General features: G+C 55.4%; 2 protein-coding genes across 3 annotated transcripts; one reads left to right on the plus strand and one right to left on the minus strand.

Annotated features, from left to right (window-relative positions):
- Positions 1-1,088: 1,088 nt before the first annotated feature.
- Positions 1,089-13,467, plus strand: LOC102454259 (gonadotropin-releasing hormone II receptor-like). 2 transcript variants are annotated; one of them, XM_075907791.2, is made up of 4 exons: positions 1,089-1,453; positions 7,707-9,224; positions 9,616-9,856; positions 10,642-13,467. In XM_075907791.2, exons 2-4 carry the CDS (start codon positions 8,649-8,651, stop codon positions 11,136-11,138), a joined length of 1,314 nt encoding a protein of 437 aa, XP_075763906.1. In that variant the 5' UTR covers positions 1,089-1,453; positions 7,707-8,648; the 3' UTR covers positions 11,139-13,467. The 2 variants fall into 2 exon arrangements, with proteins under 2 accessions (XP_075763906.1, XP_075763907.1); XM_075907792.2 differs by having other exon boundaries at positions 9,616-9,820.
- RBM8A (RNA binding motif protein 8A) lies at positions 13,171-21,692 on the minus strand. Its single transcript, XM_075907795.2, has 6 exons — positions 21,533-21,692; positions 19,010-19,069; positions 17,948-18,025; positions 16,519-16,655; positions 14,921-15,057; positions 13,171-13,552 (listed from the first exon to the last, which is right to left on the minus strand). Exons 1-6 carry the CDS (start codon positions 21,597-21,599, stop codon positions 13,507-13,509), a joined length of 525 nt encoding a protein of 174 aa, XP_075763910.1. The 5' UTR covers positions 21,600-21,692; the 3' UTR covers positions 13,171-13,506.
- Positions 21,693-27,033: the final 5,341 nt, after the last annotated feature.

Here is a 27,033-nt window from a genome sequence, read left to right on the forward strand (position 1 = left end):
CCCAGCATGTCTGACGACCCACGAAGGGATGTGGTGGATTCTCCATCACGGCACCTCTTTAAATCACGCCTGGGCCTCTCCTTAGACATGCTCTGGCTCAGGCAGACATCCCGGGCTCAGTGCAGGAATTGCTAGGGAAGGTTTTCCAGCCAGGTGAAGCAGGAGGGGAGAATATGAGAGAGGTCTATAAAATCATGAGTGGTGTGGACAGGGTGAATAAAGAAAAGTTATTTATTAGTTCCCATAATAGAAGAACTAGAGGACACCAAATGAAATTAATGGGTAGCAGGTTTAAAACTAATAAAAGAAAGTTCTTCACACAGCACGTAGCCAACCTGTGGAACTCCTTGCCAGAGGAGGATGTGAAGGCTAGGACTAGAACAGAGTTTAAAGAGAAGCTAAATAATTTCATGGAGGTTAGGGCCATAAAAGGCAATTAGTCAGGGGATAGAAAAGGTGTCCCTGGCCTGTTTGTCAGAGGCTGGAGAGGGATGGCAGGAGACAAATCGCTTGATCATTGTCTTCAGTCCATCCCCTCTGGGGCACCTGGTGCTGGCCACTGTTGGCAGACAGGACACTGGGCTAGATGGACCTTTGGTCTGACCCAGTACGGCCGTTCTTATGTTCTTCTTATGTTCTTATTACTCAGAAGCATCATCAAGAGGCATCTCTCTCTCTCTCTCTTTTTTTAAATTCACCTTCTGGATTGGGAGCACTGAGGGACCCCTGCAACTCCCAGAGCCAGGCACGTTTATTTGGTAGCCAATGTGCAGGGAGCGCAGTCTCACACCATCACATGACTCCGGGGGCTGGGGATTTAAGGGGGGAAAAGCCCAAATGTTAACAACCAGGACAAAGTGGCTGCTGCAGAAAAGGAGACGCGAGCCCTTCTCTAGAATGTGTCTTTACACAGGAGGGCCGTGGCGTGATCTCCATTTGACAGGTGGGAAACTGAGGCACCGAAGGGGGAAGGGACTTACCTCGCATCCCCCCCCCCCCCTCTCCTGAGTCACAGCACCGCCTGCGGGTCCCTGGAGGTTCGCTTAGAGCCTGACGTAGATGCTCTGATGAACTCCCTCTCCTTTACCGCTCACACGCCGCGGGGCGGTCGCCGGGGGACGAAGCCACCTGGGCGCCTCTTGCCGAGCGCGAAGCGGGTCCCGCCTGGGGATTCCTCCGGCGCCGGAGCTCCAGACTCGCCAGGCGCAGCCGGAGGGCAGAGCCCGGCCGGCCCCGAGATCAAGAGCCCCCGCTCGGCCTCCAGTCCCTGGAACTTCGCGCCGGCCCCTGGGACTGAGCTGCGGCCCCGGCGGGCGGGGCGGCGCTGCAGTGACCTCCAGGAGCGCGAGGCGCGGGCGATGAGCCGCCCAGGAGCAGGCGGTCCGGCCGCGCGGAGCAGCGGGAGCCGCGGCGCCCGGGAGCGCGCGTCCTGAAGGCTCTTGCTGCAGGGATGGTAAGGGCAGCCCCGCCCGCGCGGGGGGGGGGGGGGAACGGATCGGGCCGAGCCGCCGGGGGGGGGGGCGGTTAGAGGTGAGCGGCGCCTCTGATTGGCGAGATCCCTTTCTCTCGGCGCCCAGAGCGAGGGGGGGAGCCGAGGCCCGGGATGGGGCAGGATCCTGAGGCCCGTGGTGGTGGAATTTAGGACCAGCTGTCCCAGGCCGAGGCTGTGGGTCTGGCCGAGCCCCAGTGGGGTGGCTCTTTGCGAACGGGACCAGGGCAAGTCCAGGGACGGGCCCCTCTGGTTCCCCCACCTGGGCCTTCACTGACATGGCTACAGCAGGGGAGGCCAGGCCAGGCTAGCCCCCCCCCCCTCCTGTGAGGAGCTGTGCAGATGCCTGGCGGTGCAGGCTCGGCCCCTAGGGCTTCTGAGAGCGACTAGCCCCCGAGTTGGGGGTTCGTGAGCAGCCGTGCGGATGCAGGGGGCCAGGGACGATTCTGGGACCGGGGTGCAGAGGCCTTTCCGGCAAAGACCCAGCCGTCCGCTCTCGGAGGGACCCCCGGTGGGGCAGGAGACAGGACGGGGTCAACGGACTCAGCGTTATCCATTCCAAGGCCAGGCAGGCCCACGGGGCTCATTAGTCCGACCTCCCCCCATACAACAGATGGGAGGGGGCAGTGGAGGGGGCAGCAGGGGTGCGTCCCGGTATTGGATCAGGGCTGGTGTGACTCACAGGGCTAGAGCTAGGCCTGGGTGGGGAGGGGAGAGACAAGGGGGGGATGCTGCAGGAGAGGAGGGAGTTAAAAGGTGACCCTCCTTCTGCAGATGGCTGGGCTGCCTGGCTGCTGAATCGTTTCCTTTCTTTGCAGCTGGTGCCCTCATCCTCCAGCAGAGAGGGGGGCCTGGGGTATGTCCCCCCCCCCCCAGTTTCCCTCATTCTCAGGGAAGCCCCGCCCCCAGGAAATGGGGAACGGGGCTCCCCTCCTGAAGAGCCACAATAGCCCAGCAAGCAGCCTGAAGGAGCCAGGGCAAAATCATCCCTCTCTAACCCCACCCCCAGGGCAGGGCCGAGAACCCAGGAGTCATGACGCCCAGCCCCACTTGTTCTAATCCTCTGGCTCTCACTCCCCTCCCTTAGAGCTTGCGAGTCCCCCCACTCTGAAAAGCATCAGGAGGTTCAGAGCAGGCCAGGTGCAGGAGGAGACGTTTGTCCAGGGCTGAGAAAGCCGGGCTTGCCAGCTGTCATGTTCTACTCCCCCCGAGCGAATGAGTCAAGAAATGCACCATGTATTAGTTAAAAACAAACAAACAGCCCCCAATACCCTTTGGAGTTGAAATACTTGGCAGCCCTACTGGGCTCCAAGGCACAAGCCAACGCCAAGAACCAAAGAGAAGATGCGGGCAAGTTTGTAACTAGTGAGCAGCTTAAAGTCCCTGGTTGCTATTATTTGTATTGGAGCAGCAGCTAGAGCCCACAAAGCAAAGTCTGGGCCCACGGTGCTTGGAGCTGTACGTATGCAGATGGTGAGGCAGCATCTGCCCCCAAGTGCTTGCTGTCTATATAGCTAAGGGAAACTGAGGCACGGACAGGGGACGTGATTTACCCAAGGTCACTAGAATAGTCAGGCCTGGAATACACATCTTTCAATTCCTCAGCTACAGCACAATCCACTAGGCAACACTACCTCCCCTTCAATAGTACAGGAATTCCAGAGCTATTCAATGGCTGGGGACAGGGAAGGTGCTCAGTGTTAGGTCTGTAACTGCTCAGAGGATGGAGACGAACACTCACCCTGCTGCTCCCTGTGTCCCGGCTGCTACCTGGGGAGCTCCCATGAGAACCAAATCCCAGTTAGGAGGCTCGGGAGCTGCCCCCTCCAAAGTACAAAAATCCAGGAAACGCAGGATGATCCTGAGCAAGGAGTCCATGGTGATTCCTCCTTCTGAACACGAGGGGAGACAAAGGGGAGGCAGGAACTAGGTGGGCGGAGCTGCATCCTTAAGGAAGGCAGGTGAGGCCTAGGGGTTAGAGCAACACAGCTCGTCTTTCCCACAACCCCTCGTCTTTGCAGATGTAAGACGCCGAGGACAGACCACTGCTCATAATGTGACCGGCTTTCCGCTGCCACATGCACCCGTGGGAGGTAATGGTAAAAATGCTGCTGTCTCCACTGTGCCAAGGACAGCGTTTCCAGCCTGGTGGGCATGGGTGTTTAACACTGCGGGAGGCACGGGGCCACGAGGGCAAACCAAGCCCTGGGTCTCTAGCTCTGGAATCGGGCCTCGAGCTGAGGCTTAGCGTCCTTGGCTATTGGATCAAGTCTAGCGCCGACAGGCCACATGCCCCTGGCGGGAGTGGGCGGCTGGATTCAGAAGCTGCTAGTTCCCGTGGCGGCTTTTCCATTCCTCCTCACCCCTTCCGTGTGTATGGCACAAAGCAGCAGCCAACGACGTCAAATCGCCGAAGGGCTTCCAGGCAGCAGCCTGCACTGGTTTCAGGAACCACTGTAGTAAAACCAGCGCAATCAGGCAGACCAGGTCTAAGAAGCACGTCAGTAAGTCAGTGCGAATGCAATTTACAAGCTGAGAGGGTGATGGGGTTCTAGTTTACTTCCTCACCCCATGGGGCAGTGTAACCTAGCAGATAGAGCACCAGACTGCAGACTCAGGGGACCTCGTTTAATCCACTGGCTTGGTGGGTGACCTCGGGACAAGTCATTTCCTTCTCCATGCCTCAGTTTCCCCTTGTGGAAAAGGAGGATAATAATCCAGACCTCCTTTGTCAAATGCTGTGAGAGCCATGGAGGAAAAGAGCTGGGGGTAATGGTTATTAACCCCGGCCACCCACTTCCCCTTATGCAATTTCCAGCCCCCATAACTAGCTCTGACCCCTGGCTCCAGCCCCATTCAAAATGCCCTCGCACTGTGTCTACAAGGCTGCAGGGGAGCTGGTCTCAGCAGGGCTGGGAGCAAAGTGCACCCCTCCGGTTACCCCTCTGGCTGGCTTGCTGCACCAGTTTGATGGCAATGCATTAAGAGGGGCTGCAGGAGGTGTACAGCAGAGAAAGCAGGGGAGGTGAACTGCTAGGCAGTCCACTGACCCAGCTGTGGGCAGGTCCGTGGTCACATAGTTCCCCGAGAGGACGGAGCTGCCCAACTAAATGTTGCAGGGTGGGAACAACAGAAATATCTTCCCCCCCGACACACGCTCTATTCCAGCATCACCCAGAAGGACCTGTCCCTGAGAATCGCTCCCTGCCCACATGCCCCATAACTGGCCCTGGCTCCCAGGGGATTCTGCAGGGAAACCTCCTGGCCCCATCTCAGCCATGAAAACACGGGGCAAGTCTCTGCGGCAGATCCCTGGAAGGCCATTGCATTCCTTTGTCCGGGCTGCTGGAAAGAGCACCAGCCCCCTTGCCTCTTATCCCTGGCTCCGCTTTAGTCTTCCCTGCCAGCAGCTAATAAATCAGTCGCCGGCGCATCCACCTAGCAGCGGAGCTAAAAATAAAGGGGCTGGGAAGGGGTCAGGGCGAGGTGGCTGTGACGGGCGAAGAGGGACGTGCGTGGAAGCAGGCTGGCATGCACGGAGCTTGCACCAGGGGCTGGGCCCTGCCCCCTTGGACTCAGATCGACCCCAGCTCAGGGGGAGAGAGCCGGCAAGCCCCATGGACCAGCTTCGTCCCGTGCTCTTGCATGCCCGGCTGGAGCAGCCCCGGGTCCGTGTGGGCAGCCTTCCCATGCAGTGCTTTGCCCAGCTGCTGCCCACGGCTAGGGCGTGTGCCACGGGGAGCTGCTGCAGCCGGGGATGGGGGAGGAGACGTGGGAGGTGCTGCTGGCAGGCATGGGGAGCCGTGGATGGGCACCGAGTGAGAATCTGGGGGGAGCCACCAAAGTTCCCCAGAAGGGGGCAATAATTAAGGAGTGTGGCAGGGTCAGGCCAGAGGGCTGCTGCAGAGTGAGAGAAACCAGCCAGACAGGCATCAAAGGCTTGCTCAATAGCAGTGGAGGGAGGCAGGACAATTAGAAGAGGCAGGTAGGGAGCTGGCCCAGGCAGATTGGGGCCAGCTGACTCCACTTTAGGCCTGGTGGAGGCCTTGAAAAGCCTCCCCGGTTGGCAGATAGAGGGGAGACGGAGCAAGAGTTTGGGAGCAAGCCCTAAGAACTTGAGAGCAGGAACAGCAGGGGAGGGAGTCCCGGAAGGAGTAGCTGGGCTCCCTACCCCAGAAACCAGCTGCAATCCCAGCCCCTGGAGAAGGGGGCAAGCTGCCGGCCCAAGCAGTGGTCCAGGAAAGAGGGGTCCTTGCCACAGGAGCCAGCAACAGCCAGGGACTAACGGCTGGCACCTGTCCCTGGCTAGCTTGACCTCACGTATCACCCTCCCACGACTCCGAGGGCTGCTGGAGCGATGGCACCGCTAGATCACAGGGCGGCCTGCGGTGGCCGGTGACTGCTCAGCCGTCAGATGAGGGATCCTTAGGGAACAGGCCCGAAAACCGCTCCGGAGCCTTTTGCCCTTCGAGCCAGGGCTGGCTTAACGCAGGGGCATCAAGGGCTGCAGCTAAAGGGCCCTGCAAAAATAAACCCCTGCCTACCCGTGTTCACCAGCTCATCAGTCGCCATTGACTGTCTGACCCAGGATCTCCGCGTCGCTACGCGTCCGGCCGCACAGCAGGGCTCAGGCGGGCAGCTGGAATATCCCTACGTGCCCCCAGGGGGGAGGAGACCGCGTGTCCCTGTGAATTGTCCCCGGGCACAAATCCCCGCCCCCCTATAGCTCCCATTGGCTAGTTCACAGTCAAAGGGAGCTGTGGAGACGGCGCTAAGGGCGGGGCAACACATGGAACCTTTCCCCGTGCCAGGGGCCACAGAGATGTTCTAGCTGCTACCAGGAGTGGCGTGGGGCCAGGGCGTGCAGGCCACCGGCCTTAACCCTGCTGCAAGCTGCCTGTGCTAAGTGTCTCTTGGGCAGAGCCTGCACCTCACATCCCCTCCTGTACCCCACTCCCTGCCCAGGCCCCTGCCACAGCCCACACCTGTCCCCCTCACCCGTATCCAACCCCATGCGCCAGGTCAAAATCCCTCACAGCACCAGACTCCCTGCCAAAGCCCACACCCCTCCCTCTCTCCTGCACCCCAGTACCCTGTACCAGGTCCTTGCCAGAGCCCACACCCCTCCCCCTCACCTGCACCCCAACTCCCTTCCCCAGGTCAATCTTCTGCTGCACCAAACTCCTTTCCCCTTACCTGCACCCCAAGCCCCCGCCCCAGGTCAGAATCCCCTGCTGCACCAAACTCCACCTCCCCCCTGAGCCTGCATCCCTCCCCCTCACCTGCACCCCAACTCCTTCTCAGAAAGAACTAACCTGACAGCTGTTCTAAGGCCAGGCAACGGCTATTTTGAATTAACAGGATTCTCCGTGCTTAAGACTGAACTGGAACCACAGAAGGGCTTTGTGCTCACTCAAAACCAAGCTGAGTCCAGTGTTACTAGCCTGGATGCCGTAAGTGCGATCACTGGCTATGTCTACGTTACAAGTTGTCTTGGCAAAAAATATGCTAATGAGGGACTCATTTGCATGAGTCATGGACTCATTTGCATATGTTCTGCCAATCCATTTTTGCGCTGGGGTTTTTGCGCAAAAACAAGCCGTGTGGACATTTTGTTTTTGTGGGAAAAAAACTTTTTCTGCAAGGTTGGGGGCATAAGGATCTTGTGGAAAAAGGGGGGTTTGCGCAAAAAGACGACGTCCCCACGGCTTGCTTTTGCGCAAAAATGGATTGGCAGAAAATATGCAAATGAGACCATGACTCATGCAAATGAGTCCCTCATTAGCATATTTTTTGCCGAGAAAACCCGTAGCATAGACATAGCAACTTTGTTTTAAGCGAGGGAAAAGGCCCGTATCCAGGGGTCCCACCACATCTAATAGCTCCGGACCCACAGGAGGGCTAATCCGATCCGGCTCAGTCCAGGTGATACCGATCGCAGACCAGTTCCCACCTCTCCAAAGTCGCCACCAGCTGCCACTAGCGTCAGTTCCAGAGCCCTGCGTCCCGGAGAGCGCTGCCCGGGGGTGCTCAGACGCTGACTCAGCAAGGGGAGTGTTGATGCCAGTGAGTCAAGCTAGGGCTGTAAACTGGCCCCCAGGACAGGCACAAGGGCACAATTAAATGGGCTTGGGGGACTGGGCCCGTCTTTCGCCCCCTGGTGGCGGGTAGGAAAACAGTCACGCTCTAACTCTTGCCTCTTCTGGCTCCTTCACAGAGATCTGGGAACAAAGGCCAGCTCTCCGGGCTGCCAGCTGTTCTGCCAAGCCCCAGGGGCGGGAGCAAGATGCTGACGCACACCATGTAAAGCACAGCTTGCCCTGTACAGCTGTGTCTACACACTGCTCCGCACCGCGCCAGGGTGGGCTGGAACTCGCCCACGGGAATCCACCCGGGAGGACACTGATCCCATGCGAGAGGCAGTATCTTTGCTGTTGGCTGTCAGCCCTGGCGGCTGGTCAGATTTCCCCAAGGGTTAACGCGTCATTTGCACCCCCCAAAGGAAAGCGCTTTGGAGTCCTGGCGCAGAAGAGTCGGGAGGCTCCGTATGAAACTTCCACCCAGCCCAGCACCGGATTTGCCCCCTAAGAGCCAAACTCGACAATAGGAGCAATTCTCCCCATTGAGGAGGTGACGCCCGCTCCATTGAGCCGGCCAATGAGACGCAAGATAGAATCATTACGTCCTCAGAACCAATCCCGATTGGCTGGTCAGAGATCCAGGGGTGCCTACTCACAATCTGGGCCACATCTGGGGTGAGCGGAACCCTGGGCAAGCAGACGGGAGCCACGTTTCCTGCCAGCCCGTCCAGGCAGAACTTGAGAAGTGAGAGTCGACCCCCAACTCTTCCTCTATCTGTCCCCCAAGGAGCCTCAGCACCACAAGCCAGGAAGGAGTTAGCGGCCGCTCCGTGAAGAAGAAATAAAGCTCCCTGGGCCAGGGGTTTCGTGTGAAATCCAGAGCAGAAGTTGGGCCGCTCCAGTTGAGCGGAGCCTCCACCCAAGCAGCAAAACATGCTCAGGGTCTCCGAACCCTGCCCCAGGCTAGGAGGAGTGGGGCTTCCTGGGGGCAAGCCGGATTCGGCACCCTGGAGCCCAGCCGCGCACGTCTCCCTAAGGCTGCTGTGCAGATTCCGGGTGGGAATGCCCAAGCCTCCGATATGAACGCCACTTTCCGCAGGAAGGTGGGCGAGCTGTTCGAGCCGGAGTCGCCCACTGCGGGCAACCAGACCCGTGGGCAGCCCTGGGAAGAGCTGGAGGTCTCGTCTGGTGACGGAGCCAACACTAGCTTGCCTAGCGAGGAGGTGTTCCTGCTGCCCACGTTCTCCACCGCTGCCAAAGTCCGGGTGGCCATCACCTTGGTCCTCTTCCTCTCCTCAGCCTGCTTCAACATCGCCGTGCTGTGGACCGTCACCCAGAAGTACCGCAAGAGGCCACACATCCGCATCCTCATTGTCAACCTGGCCACGGCCGACCTGTTGGTGACCTTTGTGGTGATGCCCTTGGACGCGGCCTGGAATATCACAGTGCAGTGGTACGCGGGTGACCTGGCCTGCCGAGCCCTCATGTTCCTCAAGCTGGTGGCCATGTACGCCTCCGCCTTCATCACCGTGGTGATCAGCCTGGACCGCCAGGCGGCCATCTTGCACCCACTGAGCATGGGCGACGCCAAGAAGAAGAACAAGGCCATGCTGTGCGGGGCCTGGGCCCTGAGCGTGCTGCTGGCACTACCTCAGGTAGGTCGCCACGGCAACGGCGCAGGTAGGGACGGACCTTGGACTAGGCCCCTGGGTAGGCACCGGAGAGCACAGCTCCCTTTTGCAATGGCTGGTAGAGCCAGGGTCCAGTCTAGGCAGAAGCCTCGGCTGCACTGTGGTGCGGGGGCCCTAGATGGGATGGTGCAGTATGGGCGGGACACAGGGATATCAGACTGGATGGACCAGCTACCAGATGCAGTATGGACTGGGGATAGCATAGATCGATGGCCCAGTGCACCAGCCTTGGGCCCATACCGGCAGGGACACTGGTGTAAGGGGCAGGCGCATGAGGCCGACAGGCGAGTGCGTCGCTCCGGTAGGGGTGCCAAGATCTGACTTTCTCCTGGGGGGGGGAGGGGGTCTCTTCCAGATGTTTGTCTTCCACACCGTGAGCCGTTCCCAGCCCATCTACTTCATCCAGTGCGCCACCGTGGGCAGCTTCCACGCCCACTGGCAGGAGACCCTCTACAACATGTTCACCTTCTCCTGCCTCTTCCTGCTGCCGCTGCTCATCATGGTGCTGTGCTACTCCCGCATCCTCATCGAGATCTCGGGCAAGATGAAGAGAGCTTGCGGTGAGCCCGGCCAGCCTCCTGCCGCCCTGTCCACAGGTTACCAGCCTGCATGAACCCCCCAGCTCACTGGGGTCTGTATGGGGGGTGAGCACACGTATGTGGGAGTACATGTGTGTATGTGCATGTGTGTGCACACACGTGTATGGGAGCACATGCATTTCTCTCTGCCGCCTCCTCTCCTCAACCTTTTTTCTCCTTCCTTTTTTTTTCCTGTCTCCCCTCAATCGCTTGCTCTTTCTTCCTTTCTGCCAACCAGGAGTCTCGCTTCTCACCTCTCTCCCCAGTTTCTCACCCACTCATTTTCCTTCCTCTTTCCGTCACTTTCTCCTCCCCAACATGTCTCTCTTCCTAGTGCTACCTATCCATCCACCCATCCTTCCTCCTCTTCCTCTCTCCAAGGAAAAACTAATCCCAGCCCTCAGCTCCAGAGAACACCCCTGGCATGTCCCCGCCCACACTCGCTTGGTGCCGCATGCGGGACACAAGGACTTCACCGGGCACCACCTGCTGCCCATTAACCCAAGCAGCCGGCAGCCCTGAACCAGTCACCAGCTGCTGTCCACCCTGCCCATTTCTGCAGCTCCAGGGGGCTGTCAGCTCCTCACTGGCTTGGGGGTGTGGGACAGGGGACCCTCACTTTTTCCCTCTTTCACAGAATTGCCCCATTTCATCCTCCACCTCGCTCTGCTCCGGGTTACTTCATGCCCCTGCTCTCCCTCTTATGAGCGCTCTCCTCCTCCCCCCAGATTTTCCCTCCCTGTGTTCTCTCCCTCCCCACTTCTTATTCTCTCGTTCTTCCCCCCACTCCCTCTGCCCCGCAGCCTCCTCGCAGGAGGTCCACCTCCGCCGCTCCTACAACAACATCCCGCGGGCCAGGATGCGCACGCTGAAGATGTCCATCGTTATCGTGCTCACCTTCGTCCTATGCTGGACGCCCTACTACCTCCTGGGCCTCTGGTACTGGTTCTCCCCGGAGATGCTGAGCCGGAAGAAGGTGCCTCCCTCCCTCAGTCACATCCTCTTCCTCTTCGGCCTCTTCAACACCTGCCTGGACCCCCTCATCTACGGACTCTTCACCATGCACTTCCGGCGGGAGATCCGGCGCGCCTGCCCATGCTCCCACCGCAGGAAGGAGCAGGACGCCGGCTCCACCCTGATTGGCTCCTTCCGGGCCTCCACCACCGCTGTGCCCATCAGGAGAGCTGGGGAGGACGAGGGGGGCTCGGGCAAGTATGAACTGGAGGTGACGGCTCACATGGGCCTGCCTGCTGGGAGGTGTGAGCTGTGCAGGAGGAAGACGGTGGAGAGTTTCATATGAGTGGACCGTTGCCAGGCCTGGATTCGCCTCTGCTTCCCAGCAAATGGGAGAGCCCAGGACGGGCTACGGGGGTTGTTCCTGCACTCAAGCACCCACCAATAAACCCAGATTATTTTCTCAGCCGGTGACCTCTCCTAGGTCCCCTCCCTTTGTGCCCATCAGTTCCTCGCTTCTGAGCTGGGCCAGGCTGCCCAGCTGGGATGGGTGGAGGTGGATGCAGAGAGGGGGCTGCCATGGGCCTCGGCTGCTCAGAAAAGTCACAGCGAAGTCTGCTGGCAGTGTGGCCCAGCAGGCAGAGCCCTGACTCAGGAGATCTGGCGTCTAGCCTCACCTCTGCTGCTGCATGAGGTCATTTTGCCCTCTGCATATCTCCATTTCTCCACCTGTGAAATGGGGAGAAGGATCCTAACTAGGGATGTTAAAATGTGGTTAATTTACTAACCGAGTGGTCGATAGAAATTTTGACGATTCCATTAGTTGATAGGTGGCCGGCTCAGTCCCGGCTGGCACTGGGTCCGGGACCAAACCTTGCGGCAGCGCTGCAGTTTAAAAGGTAGTAGGAGCCAGGGAGCAGGCTGCCTGGCTCCTACTGCCTTTTAAATTGCAGGGCCGCAGCAGGATTTGATCCTGGACCCAGTGCAAGCCAGGACCGAGCTGGACTGCCTGCCCAGCCGGCAGCAGCCCTGAGGCAGAGGGGAGGGCGGGCAGCATCACAGAGACGGTGCTGTGGGGACACAGCTTAAGCCAGCTCCTCCCAGCACCTGCTCCCCTCCCTCCTTGCTGCCTCTGATACCGAGGCAGCAAGGGAGGCGGGGAATGGGAGCAGTCCAACTACTCCTTTACCTCCCTAATCCTAACCTGTGGAAAGTGCTTTGAGACTCACTGAAGAGCTAGGGAGTATTCATTTTCCAGATCCACCTCCCCATTCAAACATGCATGAAGGAACTGGGGTGCCTGTTCTCTAGAGGGGATCCCCAAGTTTGCACTTCCATGATTCCCTTCCCGCCAGCAAATACACCTTTTGCTCTCCGAGTGCAGAAAGCCTCCTGTCCCCCCAGCAAAAATACCTGGGTCCTGATTAGGGGTCTGCCCACCTGAGAACTCCCGTCAGTCAGTGTGATCTAGGGGTCAGAGCAGGCTGACAGGACTAGACCCATCTCTGTCACTAATGGTATGTCCACACTGCAATGTTATAGCCCTGCAGCCCAAGCCCCGTGAGCACAGGGCTTGCAGTGTGGACACCCCGGCGCTGCAGCTGTGGCCTTTTCCCTTCCTTAGGTCTAATGCAGCAAGAAACTGATGGGCTGCCATAATAGAAAATAAACTATTTGCCCCCAGCAGGCAAGCTGGCCTAGTGGTTAGGGCACCAGGCTAGCAACCAGGACACCTGGCTTCAAGTCCTGGCTCTGTCACAATATGGGCAACCCCTGTACAAGGGTAAAAATAGTCATTCTAGGAGGGCTGTGAAAAGAAATACATTGAAGCTCTGTAGCCATTATAGTGATAGGATGCTGCATGGGCTACTCTTTTTCATTTTCGAAGGGATATTTTTAGCAACTTTTGCGCTCTGGTAGGTTTTTCAGGGCTCTCTCTGTAGATGCACAAAGCACAGATTCAAATGGCACTAAGCTAAAGCACACCAGGAAACCTTTCATGCACACCAGCAGGATCAACAGCAATGAAGGCAGAGCGTGTTAGCATGCCTTGGAAATCGCACTCCTCGTCAGCTGTGTTACTGCTCTGTGTAGACAAGGCCCAAGAAATAAGCTAGGGAACAGGGACATCACTTGCCCAAATGGCACCGGGCAAAGGGTGCAGACAATAATGAAAACCATTTTCAGCATCTGCCGGATACACACCAATTTTGATTGCACTGGGGGAATTCATCGGTTAAAATCTAAAACCTTATGCTCTACCCATAGGCTGGACAAAGATTAAACTCTGCTTGAGAATGAAACCCAGACATCTGCGGTCCCATCCACTGGAATACAGTCTCCCTAACAGATACAGACAGATGTCAACAGAAGGCAGCTTTTAAAATAAAAATAAAAAGCGGATTTTTATTCAATATTTATGGGTAACATTTCTCCTTCAAAATGAGATTCCTTTACAGCATCACTCATGCCAAAACCATTCAATACACGTGGATGACTTCTCTCGTGTGAGGGATCTGAGGCCAAAAGGAGATTAAAAGTCCTAAACACAAATCAAGAGCTGTCCAAAAACATATAGGTTCAAATGCAGCACAATTAAAAACCCAGAAAGAGATAGAGCCAGGAGTCAGCCTACAAGAGACTTCCTGGTTCCAGAGCTGTACAGCAAGAATTTACATCTAGGAATCGCCAAAAGGAAATGGAGAAATGTGAGATCAGCGTCGTCTCCTATCCGGACTCCTGCTGCGCCTACGCCCGCTCCTGGAAGAGACAGACAGAGACATATATACGCTAGTCTGAGCTGACATCTCTGAAGATCTGAAAGCCCTCGGCAACTTCTATGTGCTATTTAGGGCTATGTTCCTTGCCAAAGAAATGCAGCTAGCTTTGGAGTGGAGGCAGGCAGGTGTTTAATAATGCAGAGCAACAAGAAAATATTCACTTATCGCTCATGCAACGCTCTCAGTGTGCTTCATTAAAGGTAGGTGAAACAGGTCCCCATTTCGCAGAAACTGAGTCACAGAGCCCTTCAATGACTTGCCCAAATTCACGTGTCAATGGCTGAGCCCAGACTAGTAAGATCTCGGTTGCCAGCCTCCTGCTCAGACCACTGACGAATACAACCCAACAAAATTCCCAATTGGTAAGAACTATTCAGGGCCCACTGGAAACTGAGCCCAAGCTTAACATTCCTGCTCTGAAACGTCTCATGCAGTCAGGCTTTCAGTGGTACCTCTCAGCAGAAACGTCAGTGCTCTAAAACACAAAAGAGCTCCGCACGGCATCGTGTTACCACAGGTGTCTCCTAGGGTATGTCTACATTGCATTCCTCCTTCGAGAGAGGAATGCAAATGCAGACAAGCTATATGGCAAACGAAGCGCAGATTTGAATTTCCCACGCTTCATTTGCATAATTGCGGCTGGCCGCTTTTCCGAAATAGCGTCTTTCAAGAAAACAAACGCAATCCACGCGGGGTTATTTTGAAAAGAAACGCTTCCTTCAAAATAACCCTTACTCCTTAAAAAATTAGGTTTAAGGGTTATTTCGAAGGAAGGGTTTCTTTCCGAAACAACCCCGCGTGGATCACGTTTGTTTTCTCGAAATACGCTATTTCGGAAAAGCGTCCGGCTGCGATTATGCAACTGAAGCGCGGGAAATTCAAATCTGCACTTCATTTGCCATTTCGCTTGTCTGCATTGCATTCCTCCTTCGAGAGGACTCTGACATTTCCTGCCCTGCTTCTGGCAGTTCCTTTCTCTGTAGGGAAAAATCTGTTCCCAGAAATATGAAAACTGAGTTCCTAGTGTCTCCGGAAGACAAGCACAGAGGTTACTGTGGAGCATGCACATGTACTAAGTGCAGGAACTCAGAGTTCCATGCAGCAGCTCCAGGTTACAGAAAGGGAGAGAAAATCTCTGTGGCAAAGAATTTCCTACTGGTCTAACATAAAATCCTGTTATTCGGTGGCTTCCGGGCGCTCAGTCCATCACGTTCCACCAGCACTGGAGAGCCTGGAGCAACTGCCTCCCACTGTGAGAGGGCGGCATCTCTGATGAGACCGCCAAGCTAAGGCCCAAGCCATGTCAGCTGGGACGCAGCCCTCAGTAAAGCCCTTAGCAGCTTCTTACCGTCTTTTCCCTTTCGGAGGCCCCCTGACAAAGCACCAGTCCACGCTGATTGGCTGCCCCATCAGGTCCTGTCCATTAAGGCTCTCCATCGCTGCCTGGGCTTCTTTGTACGTTTCATATTCTACTAAAGTGTATCCCTGTGGGGTGGAAGGAGAGAAGACTGAGTGATCCAGTGGTGGTGGTGGGGTGTTAGCAAAACACATGAGGGGCTGGGCCAGCCTTTACAGCCGATTACAGAAACAGATCAAGAGAATTCAGTACACTCTGCTCCACCACGGAAATAGCTAAGCCGTTAGCAATTGCCTTTGTAAACTCACGGAAAACAGGAGGACTGGAAGAGGGCAAATATAGTCGCCATCCATAAATAGGGGACTAAGCACAACCAGGGGAATTACAGACCAGTCAGTTTAACTCCAGTACCCAGAAAGATAAATGGAGCATATAATTAAAGCAATCTATTTGAAAACACTTAGAAGATAAGTAACACTCAACATGTATACACTTGGACTCAGGTGGAGATGGACGTAGGAGACAGACTTGTTGAGAGTCTACGGGTTAGGTTAAAGGGGTAAAAAAACAAGGGTGATGTCATGCTAGGGGTCTATTATAGACCACCTACCCAGGCAGGAGAAGTGGATGAGGCTTTTTTTAAACAGCTAACAAAATCTTCCAAAGCACAGGATTTGGTGGTATTGGGGGATTTCAACTATGCTGACATCTGTTCGGAAACTAACACAGTAGGGGACAGATTATCCAATAAATTCTTGAACTGCATTGGAGACAATTTTTTATTTCAGAAGGTTGAGAAAGTTACTGGGGGGAAGCTGTTCTAGATTTGATTTCAACAAATAGGGAGGAACTGGTTGAAAATTTGAAACTGGTTGAAAATTTGAACCCTGAACTGTTCGTTTTCACCGGAAAGGAAGAGATTTCACTGATATGCTCCCTCCCCATTCTATAGGGCCTCTCTGAAGAGCTCAAAATACATTAGTTAAGACTAAACAAATTAATTGTGCCTCACAGGCCTCTGTCTGCAGTATTCTCCCCAATTTAGAAACACTGTCCCACAGAGCTGAAGTGACCTATCCTAGGTCACACCGCAATACCCTGTCTAAGCTGGAGTCTAGAATTCCATCTCTTCCACTCTAACCACTAGGTTACACTATCCCCTCTCAAAGCTGGGAACTCAACCCTCAGAGCTCCTGGCTCCCAGCCCAGTGTTCAGTTTCTTTTCCTCTCCCAATTGCACAGGGGTAATTTCATCTGCTTGGAATCCTCACTTCTCTGCCTTCCTTACCCACAGTATCTGAGCACCATGCAATCTGTAAGGTATCTATCCTCTCTCTGTGTCTCACACACAAACACCCCTAGTGAGATAAGGGCAGTGCTGTAATGTCCATTATGCAGACGAAGCACAAAGACACTAAGACTCACATCCTCAAAGATATTCAGATGCCTCGCTCCTACTGAAACCAGTGGGAGTTAGGAGCCTAAATATCTTTATGGATCTGGGCCTAAGTGACCAGCCCAAGGCCACACATAGAGTCTGTGGCAGAGCCGAGAATTGAACCAGTGGCGAATGCCCCAACCACTCCTACCTTCAGGTAGCCCGTTCGTCTGTCCAGATTCAAGTGGATGTTCTTTATCTCGCCGTACTCTGCAAACTTGTCGTGAATATCCTCTTCAGTGGCCTCCTCATGAACTCCAGTGACAAAGAGAATCCAACCCTCCACCGCTGTAGCGTAGGCATGCAAGGAAAAGCAACACTTGTTACACAGAACGCAGGGCTCACTCCAATGCTTGACACACAAATCCCGCTGCGCACACGCACCCCCCCCCCCCCCATCTACACATGCAGGATGGAAAGGGATCCTCCCAACACCTTGGCCAGACCCCTGGCTCAGCTTGGAACCCACTGGCAGTAAGGTGCTAATTGAAAATGGATGCAGACTCGATGGAGGAGTGACTCTAAAGGCAGCTTGATAGCCCTGGAGACAGCCGCTCTGTTTCTGGTCTGGGCACAACGTACATATCATTATAATGATAATCCCTAATAGGCAGGGCTCGCCGAACCGTGACCACGGGTGAGTAGACTGTATAATTTGTCAAGCCCTGCTAATAGCGATGTGAGTAGTTGAGTATCTACTATGTATCAGAGGCAGCGAGGGAGGGACAGGAGCCAGTTCTGGAGGGAGCCAGCTTAAAAGCCGGTTCCCCCCATCACAATCTCCGTGGTGCCACCTGCCCCACTCCCGCTGCTGCCTCTGGGGCGACTGGGGAGGAGAGGAGGCTACCGTGAAGCAGCCCCTCTGTGGCAGCCCATCTGCTCCGGCAGCAGCCCCTGTTCATGTCCAGCCCTGGCTGCCACAAACAGAGGCTACTGCCGGAGCAGACAGGGGCTGCTAGACCTGGCACGAGCCGGGACTGAGCAAGTCCGGCTCAGTCTCGGCTCAGGACTACTGTGGCTCTGTATATTGAACGTAGCAAGAGCCACCCGGCTCTTACTCCATTTAAAATGCAGAGCCGCAGCAGTCCTGGCTGTGTTCTGGTTTGTGCTGGTCCGGGATCTACCCCCATTGCAGCTTCAATGCAGCAAGAGCCGGGCTGCCTGCGCACTCCACTCCTACTACATTTCAGTTGCAGCACCGCAGCTTCTTCTGACCACCTTCCCTTCTCGACTAATCGTGTAGTCAATACAATTTGTATCGACTACACAATTAGTCCATTACCTGCCTCTTAGCATCCTTAGTGCCTAATTCGTACCCAGCACTTTTAATCAGTTGATCTCCAAAAAACTTTACAGATGAGAAAGCCAAAGTACAAAGAGTTGAAGGGACTTGCCCAAGGTCATCCCACCGGCCAGTGGCAGAGCAGGGAAATAGATCCCAAGTCTCCTGAGTCCCAGCCCAGCTCTATCCACTGTACCTCATTCTCTCCCATAACCAAATTGGTTTCTCTTCCTCCTTAAAGCAGCCCCACAGCATGATGGGCCAAGGCTGGGTGACCACCCCTCTCGCAGATACTCACATCTCTGAGGCCCAGGTTCATCCCCATCTTGTTCCACGCTGTCATAGTCCTCCCGAACTCTGGCCCTTGAGCCTTCCTCTGGGCACACAACAGGGGCAGACAAAAGATTATTTTCGAGGAGTAAAAATATGTATTACTTGTGCTTGTGCTTAGGGACCAGCCAGGAATGCAGCCCCATTGTAGGAAGCACTGTACAGTAGCAGACAATTCCCGCCCTCAAGAGTTTACAGTCCAAGTCAACGTAGACACGTACTCAAGCTGTTGTAAGCTAGGAATATAAACGGTTACCCAATAGGGCCTGGAGCAACCCCCCACCCACACTGGGCAGGGAGCTGCTCCTGCTGGCCGGCCACAGCAGCCCCTGTCCATGCCCCGACCCACCCCCTGGCAGAGGTTACACACTGGCTCCTGGGGAGGCTTCACTCTGGGCTCTGCAGAATTAAGCTTATTTAAGCTTCACACCCACTGCGGGCTCTGCGGTATAACTAAGTAACTGCTAGGATTTTTAGCGATTACGTGGTTCCATTTTTAAAGGACTTTTTACATCCCTATTCTAGACACTCCGAGGTGCATAGAAACATCCTGGCATTTAAGTTTTACAGGATAAAAAAAACCACTAGAATTACACAGGTCTAATATATGTAAAACTGTGATACGAGTCAGACTCTTGGTGAGCTCGGTCAAGTCATGTCACTCAGCTGTATGTCTATTTTACAGACTAGGGAAACCGAGGCAAGGTCCTAGAACACACTCCTGGGGCTAAAGCCACTGGGCAGTTCCTGTTTAGAAGCAGCCAGTCCATTCCAATTAGCTACACAGCCACAGGAGGCCCCTTATAATTTACACACACAGTAACTAGAGCAGTGGTCCCCAACATGGTGCCCGCAGACGCCATGGCGCCCACCTAGTGATCATGGCCGGCCCGAGCCTTTCTTGCGCCTCAGGCCCTGACACATGCGTGGCCCCCACCCCGGGCGTGTGACGCATGCGCGGCCCCGCCCCGGCCTGGAAGCCCAAAAAGGTTGGGGACCACTGAACTAGTGTTCAGAGCAAAATCTTCACCTGAACCAAATCCTCGGCCTTTCCTCTTCTTTGCTTTCTCCTTCAGTTTGTGGATGCTTTCTGCAGAGAAGTTCAAGGTGTTAATTTCAACTGGAAGGAGGGCTGAAGCATACCGTATGGGGGGGGACATGGCGGCAGTAGAGGGAAGAATGTTACCAGATCAGAATCAGGCTGGACCCAGATGGTGCAGGGTCTAGAACAGTGTTTCTCAACCAGTGGTACACATACCCTTAGGAGTACGCAAGAGAAGTCTGTACATCAACACGAGTGAAATTTGGCAAATGTCAAGGATTTTGCCCTGCGAAGGGGATCTGGGAGGGGGCAGCAGTATGTGCCTGTCAAATTTAATGTTCAGAGCCGTGCCTGGATGTTAACAGCCGCTCTGCACATGCGCCCTAGCACTGGTGGGAAAAGGGTGTGCCTGCGGCTGCTCCGGTGAGACCCAGGGCAGTTTCAAGTTCGGGGTTGGGTTTGGGCAGGGAGAAAAAAAAAAAAAATCACTTCCACATCCCGCTCTCCTAGTTCATTTCCTCTCCGGCAGCCTCCCCAGGGTGCTCCAGCGGGGAGGGCAGCTGAACCTGGAGACGCATTTCCCCCACCCCTGCCAGCAGCTCAGTACAATGCATCCCCATCACCCCTTCCCCTTGGCGCTGCAGAGAGGAACTAAAAGGCAATGAACTGGTGTAACCCACACACCTAGAGTGGTTTACTGTCCCATACAGTGGCACCTACACCACAGCAACAGGTAAGAACAAGAGACCTCTACAGCCTGTGCTGAGAGGCAGCCAGCTTTTAACTCAAAGGTAGAGGCTCCTATACCAAGCCCAGGTTCAAATCTGCCTGGCGGTGGTTACAGTGGCACAATAAGCTTTGTTCCAAAGGACCTCTCCTCTCCCGCATCAGTGGTGTAGCAAGGCAGGGGGCAGTTGCCCCAAGGAGCCACAATAGGGGGACACTGGACTGGGGCTCACAGTCGCACGCAGCTGGCAGGCCACTTACTTGCTCCCTGCAGTCAAGCCACAGAGGCAGGAGCGGGTACTTCAGAAGGGAGGGTTACCATACATCCCGTGCACGGCTGATGGGGGGGGGGGGGGGGGACATTGGGTTAGAGCAGGGGAGGGCTGGGGGGGGGGGGACCTGGCTCTGGGGGAGGGGCATTGGCTTAGAGCAGGGGAGGGGGACTGGGGGGAGGGGGGGGAGGGGCATTGGGTTAGAGCGGGGGAGGGGAGGGGGGAGGAGCTGGGGGGGGGAGGGGCATTGGGTTAGAGCAGGGGAGGGGGACTGGCTCTGGGGAGGAGCATTGGGGGGGGGGGGGGGCTTGGGGGAGGGGCATCGGGTTAGAGCGGGGAGGGGGGGCAGGGGAGGGGGCTCTGGGGGAGGGGCAGGGGGGCAGGGGAGGGGGGCCTGGGGGCGGGGCAGGGGGGCTCTGGGGGCTCGGGGGGGGGAGGGGGGCATTGGGTTAGAGCAGGGGAGAGGGGAGGGGGGGCTCTGGGGGCGGGGCAGGGGGGGGGAGGGGGGGGCTGGCTCTGGGGGAGGGGCATCGGGTTAGAGCAGGGGAGGGGGGGGGGGAGCAGGGGCAGGGAGGGGGGGGGGAGGGGGGGCAGGGGAGGGGGCTCTGGGGGAGGGGCAGGGGAGGGGGGCAGGGGCAGGGGGGGGGAGGCAGGGGCTCTGGGTTAGAGCAGGGGGGGGGGCTCTGGGGGAGGAGAGCAGGGGAGGGGGGCTCTGGGTTAGAGCAGGGGAGGGGGGGGGGAGGGGCATCGGGTTAGAGCAGGGGAGGGGGGGGGGGAGGGGCTCGGGTGGGGGGGAGGGGCAGGGGAGGGGGCTCTGGGTTAGAGCAGGGGAGGGGGGGCTCTGGGGGAGGGGCAGGGGAGGGGGGGGGAGGGGGCTCTGGGTTAGAGCAGGGGAGGGGCTCTGGGGGCGGGGCAGGGGAGGGGGGGCTCTGGGGGAGGGGCTCAGGGGAGGGGGGGCTCTGGGTTAGAGCAGGGGAGGGGGCTCTGGGGGAGGGGCAGGGGAGGGGGGGGGCATCGGGTTAGAGCAGGGGGGGGGGCTCTGGGGGAGGGGGGCAGGGGAGGGGGGGCTCAGGGGAGGGGGGGCTGGGGGCGGGGCATCGGGTTAGAGCAGGGGAGGGGGCTCTGGGGGAGGGGCAGGGGAGGGGGGGCTCTGGGTTAGAGCAGGGGGAGGGGGGGGGAGGGGGGCTCTGGGGGCGGGGCGGGGAGGGGGGCTGCATTGGGGTATTTTATAAACACAGGCTGAGAGACGCTGCTCTAGAGCGACCCCGGGGGGAGGCGGGGTCAGAGCCGGGTGAGGGGGCGGGGCCTCCAGCGCAGCCCCAGCCCCGCCCCGAGCTCTGGGTCCGCACCACCCGAAACAGCGGTGCGGGGGGGGGGTGCGGGGGCGCTACCACTGGGGGTGGGGGGGGAGAGATTCCGGCTCCTATAGATCCGGGCAGGCCGGGGGGAGGGGGGGGGGGGGGGTCGGACCCAGACTCGGCCCAGTTGGGCGGGGCCGGGGGGGGTTCGGTACCGTCCCCATCCTCGTCCATGGCGAAGTCCTCGCCGCCCGCCTCGTGAAGATCCAGCACGTCCGCCATCTTGCCGTCGCTCCGCTGCCCGCCGCTGCCACAGAAGGGACGGGAAGACCCGAGCCGAGGCCGCGCTGCACGGCGGGAAAGGGGAGGGGCCGGAAGTGCCTCTCCAGCAAAAGGTAACTGCCGGGAGACCGCCATCTAGGGAAGGGCACGCGTCGGCCATGGGCGGCCGCCATCTTGGTAGAGTCACGTCCTCCTCCCTGCTGTGAGCCGCCATATTAGTAAGGTCAGGATGTTCTTCGCCCTCTCGGCGCCATTTTGAGAAGGGCAGGAGATAGGCTCATGATGCGCCCTCTCCCAGTAGCAGCCAGCTGCTGTCTCACAGCAGCCAGGCCAGACCCCTCCTCAGCTGCACCTTGGACTTGTCCCCCATTTGGAGACTGTGTCCTTCCTACTTCCCTGCTCCCATCCCCTTGGGGCTCCCCCCTCTGATACGTCAAACCCCCAGTCCGGCAAGCCCCCCATGGTACCTAGCCTGCTCACATTGGTAGCATCCCCTCCGCTCGCGCTCCCGTGACCCCCTCACATGCCCGCGTGGGGCAGGGCAGACGGCTGCTGTATTTCCACCCATTTTCATCTGTCATTGCTGGAATGGCCGCCCTGGGAACACGGCAGCGCCTTCAGCCGGACACACCACGTTGACATTAGAGAGCCCAGCGCATTGCGATAATGCTGCAGTTGAGGTGTACAAAAAAGAGAATCCCTAAAAGGAAAAGCTCAAATACAGAGGTTTCTCCTCCATCCACAGATTAAGGACAGTGAAAGCAACATCAGTAGGGTTGCCACCTGTCTGGTTTTGAACTGGACAGTCCAGTATTTGAGCTTTCCGTTTGGGAAACAAATTGAGAAAATACAAATGAGAAAATATAAATGTCCGGTATTTTCTAAATCAGATGTAATGTAGATTGTGATATAATGTCAAATGTGTCCAGTATTTTTGTTGAAACCATCTGGCAACCCTAAACATCAGTACATATTTCTCCAGTACATTACTCCACCCTAAGGGGTGTTCGCTGGACTGGTGACAGCCTTTCCCCAAACCTGTACCTCTTTCAGGAGTCTGATTTCACTTGCTTCCCCTCCTTCCCCTCCCCCCCGTTTCACCTCACTTAAAAACAACTGGCTTACAAAAACCAGACAAAATACACAAGCATCACAGCCACACAATTATTGAAAAAATTGCTGACAATCATATAAATATTGGAAGATAAATATTGTACTCATTTCTATTTCTGTACTGTACGTAGCACATAGAGTAGTACAAACAAGTCACTGTCTGTATGAAATTAGAGTTTGTACTGGCCTTGCTGGTGCTTCTTTATGTAGCCTGTTGTAAAACTAAGGAGCTCTCTAGAAGAGTTGATGCGTCTCCTGGAAGACTCCTGGTTGAGAACCACTGTCTTGGATGATCCTTCCCCCAGCCATTCACTGCATGGGCAGGGGTGACAACTAATTGCCGTGCACGGTTTTGCTGATAGGGACACCTGTTTAGTGAAAACTAGGAGAACCACCCCCATCCCCCAACTCATTTGATACAAGCTAGCACCCCCCTGTGATTCCCTAAACTCAAAATTGGCCATTTACAGGTGAAGCAAACTTCACCCACTACTGCAGTGTGGCTCTGGTGGTTTAATTTCTCAGCTCTCATCTGAAATGGCCACATATGGAGATCTCATCTTATCCTAACACAGGGGACTGCCAAAGTTACAATCCTTTCTCCAACAGCTCACAAAGGCCAAGTGGTTTTGGACAGCATCTGGTCTACGTGCAGCAGATGCTGCATCTGCCAGTGGGATGAGCCTGGCTGTCCCCTTCTTCTAGATTTAAAAAAAACAAGCCTCACAGGGAATCTAATCACAAATGAGGCTACCTCACCTACTTTTTGAGAGTGAAAACAAATGTCCCACTGGAAGCAGGTTGTTGCCTGCTTTTGCAGCAGGTTGGTACGTTGTGACATTTTGCCTCCTTCCCACTCCAGGGAGGGCAATGCAAAGCAAACATCGTCTCTTCAGAAACCTTTAAACCAAGGTTGGTTTAGCAACACCCAGGGCAGCTCTTCAACTGCCCACAATCCTTGGATGCAAGCCATGTTGATTATGTCCAAGCTGGTTATCACACTCAGAGAGAGGGGAGTGCTAGAAATACAGGCAGTCCCCGGGTTACGTACAAGATAGGGACTGTAGGTTTGTTCTTAAGTTGAATTTGTATGTAAGTCGGAACTGGTACATATTGTAGGGGAAACTCTAGCCAAACATTTCTCCAGAGCTCAGTTTTATTCTCCCACACCTCACTTCCCTCAGTCCTTTATTCTCAAGCTGAGGTGTCTGCTGAGAAAAGCCGCTCCGCGTCTCCCTAGTCTGCTGGGGGGGGGGGGGGCGCTAGCTCCGTGTCTCCCTGGTCTGCTGGGGGGGGGGGGCGCTAGCTCCGCGTCTCCCTGGTCTGCTGAGGGGAAGCAGCTAGTGCGGGGTTGCCTCACCCCGTTTGTAAGTAGGAATCCAATGTAAGTCGGATCCATGTAATCCGGGGACTGCCTGTAGAATAAAGCTGTTTTTGATTTACGGATGTCTGGGATACAAGGCAGTAAAACTTAGGCTTGATCTACACACAAAACATAGGCTGAGGTACATTCCTTAAAAGGTGTGAAAAATTCACTCACACACACACGACATAGTTAACCCATCCTACGTCCTGGTATAGACAAGGAAGGATGACAGCAGAATTCTTTTGGCAGCCCAGCTACAGTGCCTTCACAGGATAAATTTACTACAGTGATGGGAATCCTAGAATACTAGAACTAGAAGGGACCTTCAGCGGTCAAAGTCCAGTCCCCTGCCCTCACCACAGAACCAAGCACCATCTAGATCATCCCTGACAGGGTGTTTGTGTAACCTGCTCGTAAATATCTCCTGTGATGGAGATTCCACAACCTCCCTCAGCAATTTACTCCAGTGTGTAACCACCCTGACAGTTAGGAAGCTTTTTCCCCAATGTCCAATCTAAACCTCCTTTGCTGCAATTTAAGCCCATTGTCCTAGCATCAGGGGTCAAAGAGAACAATTTTTCTCCCTCCTCTTTATAACACCCTTTTAGATACTTGAAAATTGCTTTCATGTCCCCTCCCCTCTCAGTCTTCTGTCTTCCAAACTAAACAAGCCCAATTCTTTTAGTCTTCCCTCATAGGTCATGTTTTCTAGACCTTTCATCATTTTTGCTACTTTGTCCAATTTCTCCACATCTTCCCTGAAATGTGGTGCTGAGAATTGAACACGATACTCCAATTGAGACACAATCAGCACAGAGTAGAGTGGATAAATTACTTCTTGTGTCTTGCTCACAACACTCCTGTTAATGCCTCCTAGAATCACGTTTGCTTTTTTTGCAACAGCATCCCACTGTCCACTCATATTTAGCTTGTGGTCCACTATGCCCCCTAGATCCCTTTCTGCAGGACTCCTTCCTAGACAGTCGCTTCCCATTCTGAACAGCTGTGTCTAGACTGGCAAGTTTTTCCGCAAAATCATGTGATTTTGCAGAAAAAATTGCCAGCTGTCTACACTGGCCGCTTGAATTTCCGCAAAAGCACTGACGATCTCCTATAAAATCATCAGTGCTTTTCCGGAAATACTATGCTGCTCCCGTTCGGGTAAGTCTTTTTCCGAAAGACCTTTGCGCAAGAGGGCCAGTGTAGACAGCATAGTACTGTTTTCTGCAAAAAAGCCCCGATCGCAAAAATGGCGATCGGGGATTTTTTGTGGAAAACTGTGTCTAGATTGGCCACAGATGCTTTTCCACAAAAAGTGCTTTTGTGAAAAAGCATCCTGCCAATCTAGATGTGCTTTTCCAAAAATGCTTTTAACGGAAAACTTTTCCGTTAAAAGCATTTCCGGAAAATCATGCCAGTGTAGACGTAGCCAACGTGTGAAACGGATTGTTCCTTCCTAAGTGGGGTACTTTGCATTTGTCCTTCTTAAACTTAATCCTGGGCGCACTGAGCTCAACTGGTGTCTAGAAGGACCAGGAGCAGCCAGGTGCCGAGAGGGTCAACCCTTCAACGGCCTTACGTCTCGGTGCCACCAGTTGTGCCTATGCATCAGCGGGGATCTCCCCTGTGCAATCTCCTTTTCTTTGGCACCGAGGATTGGGATTGGTGCCTCAGAGCCATGGTCTTCTGCGGAGCTGTAGGGCGTATCCGTGCCATGAAAGACTCGCACTATCGGTGCTGATTCTGCTACCGGCTGCAGCGCAGAGCAGTTTTAAGTAGGAATCTCATTCCCTTTTGGTGCAGGGATTGAAACAGATTTACAAATCTACAGATTTTACAAGACTCTGCACGGTGGCCCACCCCCAGACACTTCAGGCTAGAGTTGTGGGGGGGTCCCTGCAGGGCATGGCCTTCAAACAAGTCGCACAAGGTTTAAAACCCTGTGGACCTGGCATCCCCTCCCCAGGAAGGGAGAGAGAAGCGATGAACCCGCTAACACTAATTACTTAGCCTGTGTTCTTAGTTGTGTAAATAGTTATCTACAATGCTAACTATATGCACGTTGGGCAATTGGGAAAGCACAAAGATGCTCCAGCTACTCTCATGGGCAGTAAGAAGGAACTGAGGGAGGAGAGGGCTAGCAGGGGTATTTATGCACCGATATACAGGTGCCACTCCAGGGGGGCCCCTGCTGCCCCGAAGGGTACTGCTGGGGAAAAAAGCTCCAGAATCCGTGCACCTCATTCCAATGCACACGAGCAAACACTTGGAAAAGAAACAATCTCTCACAGGCCACACACAGACCCCTGGTGATGGGCCATGTGAGGCCTGCACTGGTCCACACTACACAAGCAGGTACGTGGCTGTAGCCTTTGTAGTCAGACAAACCCTGACAGTGCCTGCTACAGAAATGCCCCAGGCCAGAGGAATAATAGCCTGCCACACCAGAGCCAGATGCACCAATTTTCACAACAGTGAATGTTAGACAGCAATTACCTGTAGAGAACGGCCATGTCACAGAGGGTGGGGGAGCCCTGGGCCCTACACCCCCACGCACAGCCAGATGCCACTCTCAGCCAGCAGGTAGATCAGGTTTATTGGTTCACAGGGATACAACGTAGCACACACCTGTTAGCATAGGAATCCGGAGCACACTCCACCTTGGGGGTAGGAAGTCCAGAGCTTCCCTCCTGTCCTCCAAGCCAGCTAGACTCCCTGCATCCTAAGCCAGTGGAGACTAACCCACACACTCTGCAACCAATTCCAGCCCAGCAAGCAGCCCCACCTCCTCCTTTGTCTAGCTTTGAGGGGGGGGGGCAGGGGAGGAGAGAAGGTGTCAGTCACCTGATGTAATCTCCCACCTAAACTCAGGTTTCAAGACAGCCTGAGCCATTGTGTACCTGCTGTGCAGTGCTGCCTTCCCTCTGTGAGACTCTCACCCAAAACTCCCATTCC

This window comes from Pelodiscus sinensis, chromosome 22 (assembly GCF_052426305.1).
Source record: "Pelodiscus sinensis isolate ZL-2025 chromosome 22, ASM5242630v1, whole genome shotgun sequence".
Lineage (NCBI taxonomy): Eukaryota > Metazoa > Chordata > Testudines > Trionychidae > Pelodiscus > Pelodiscus sinensis.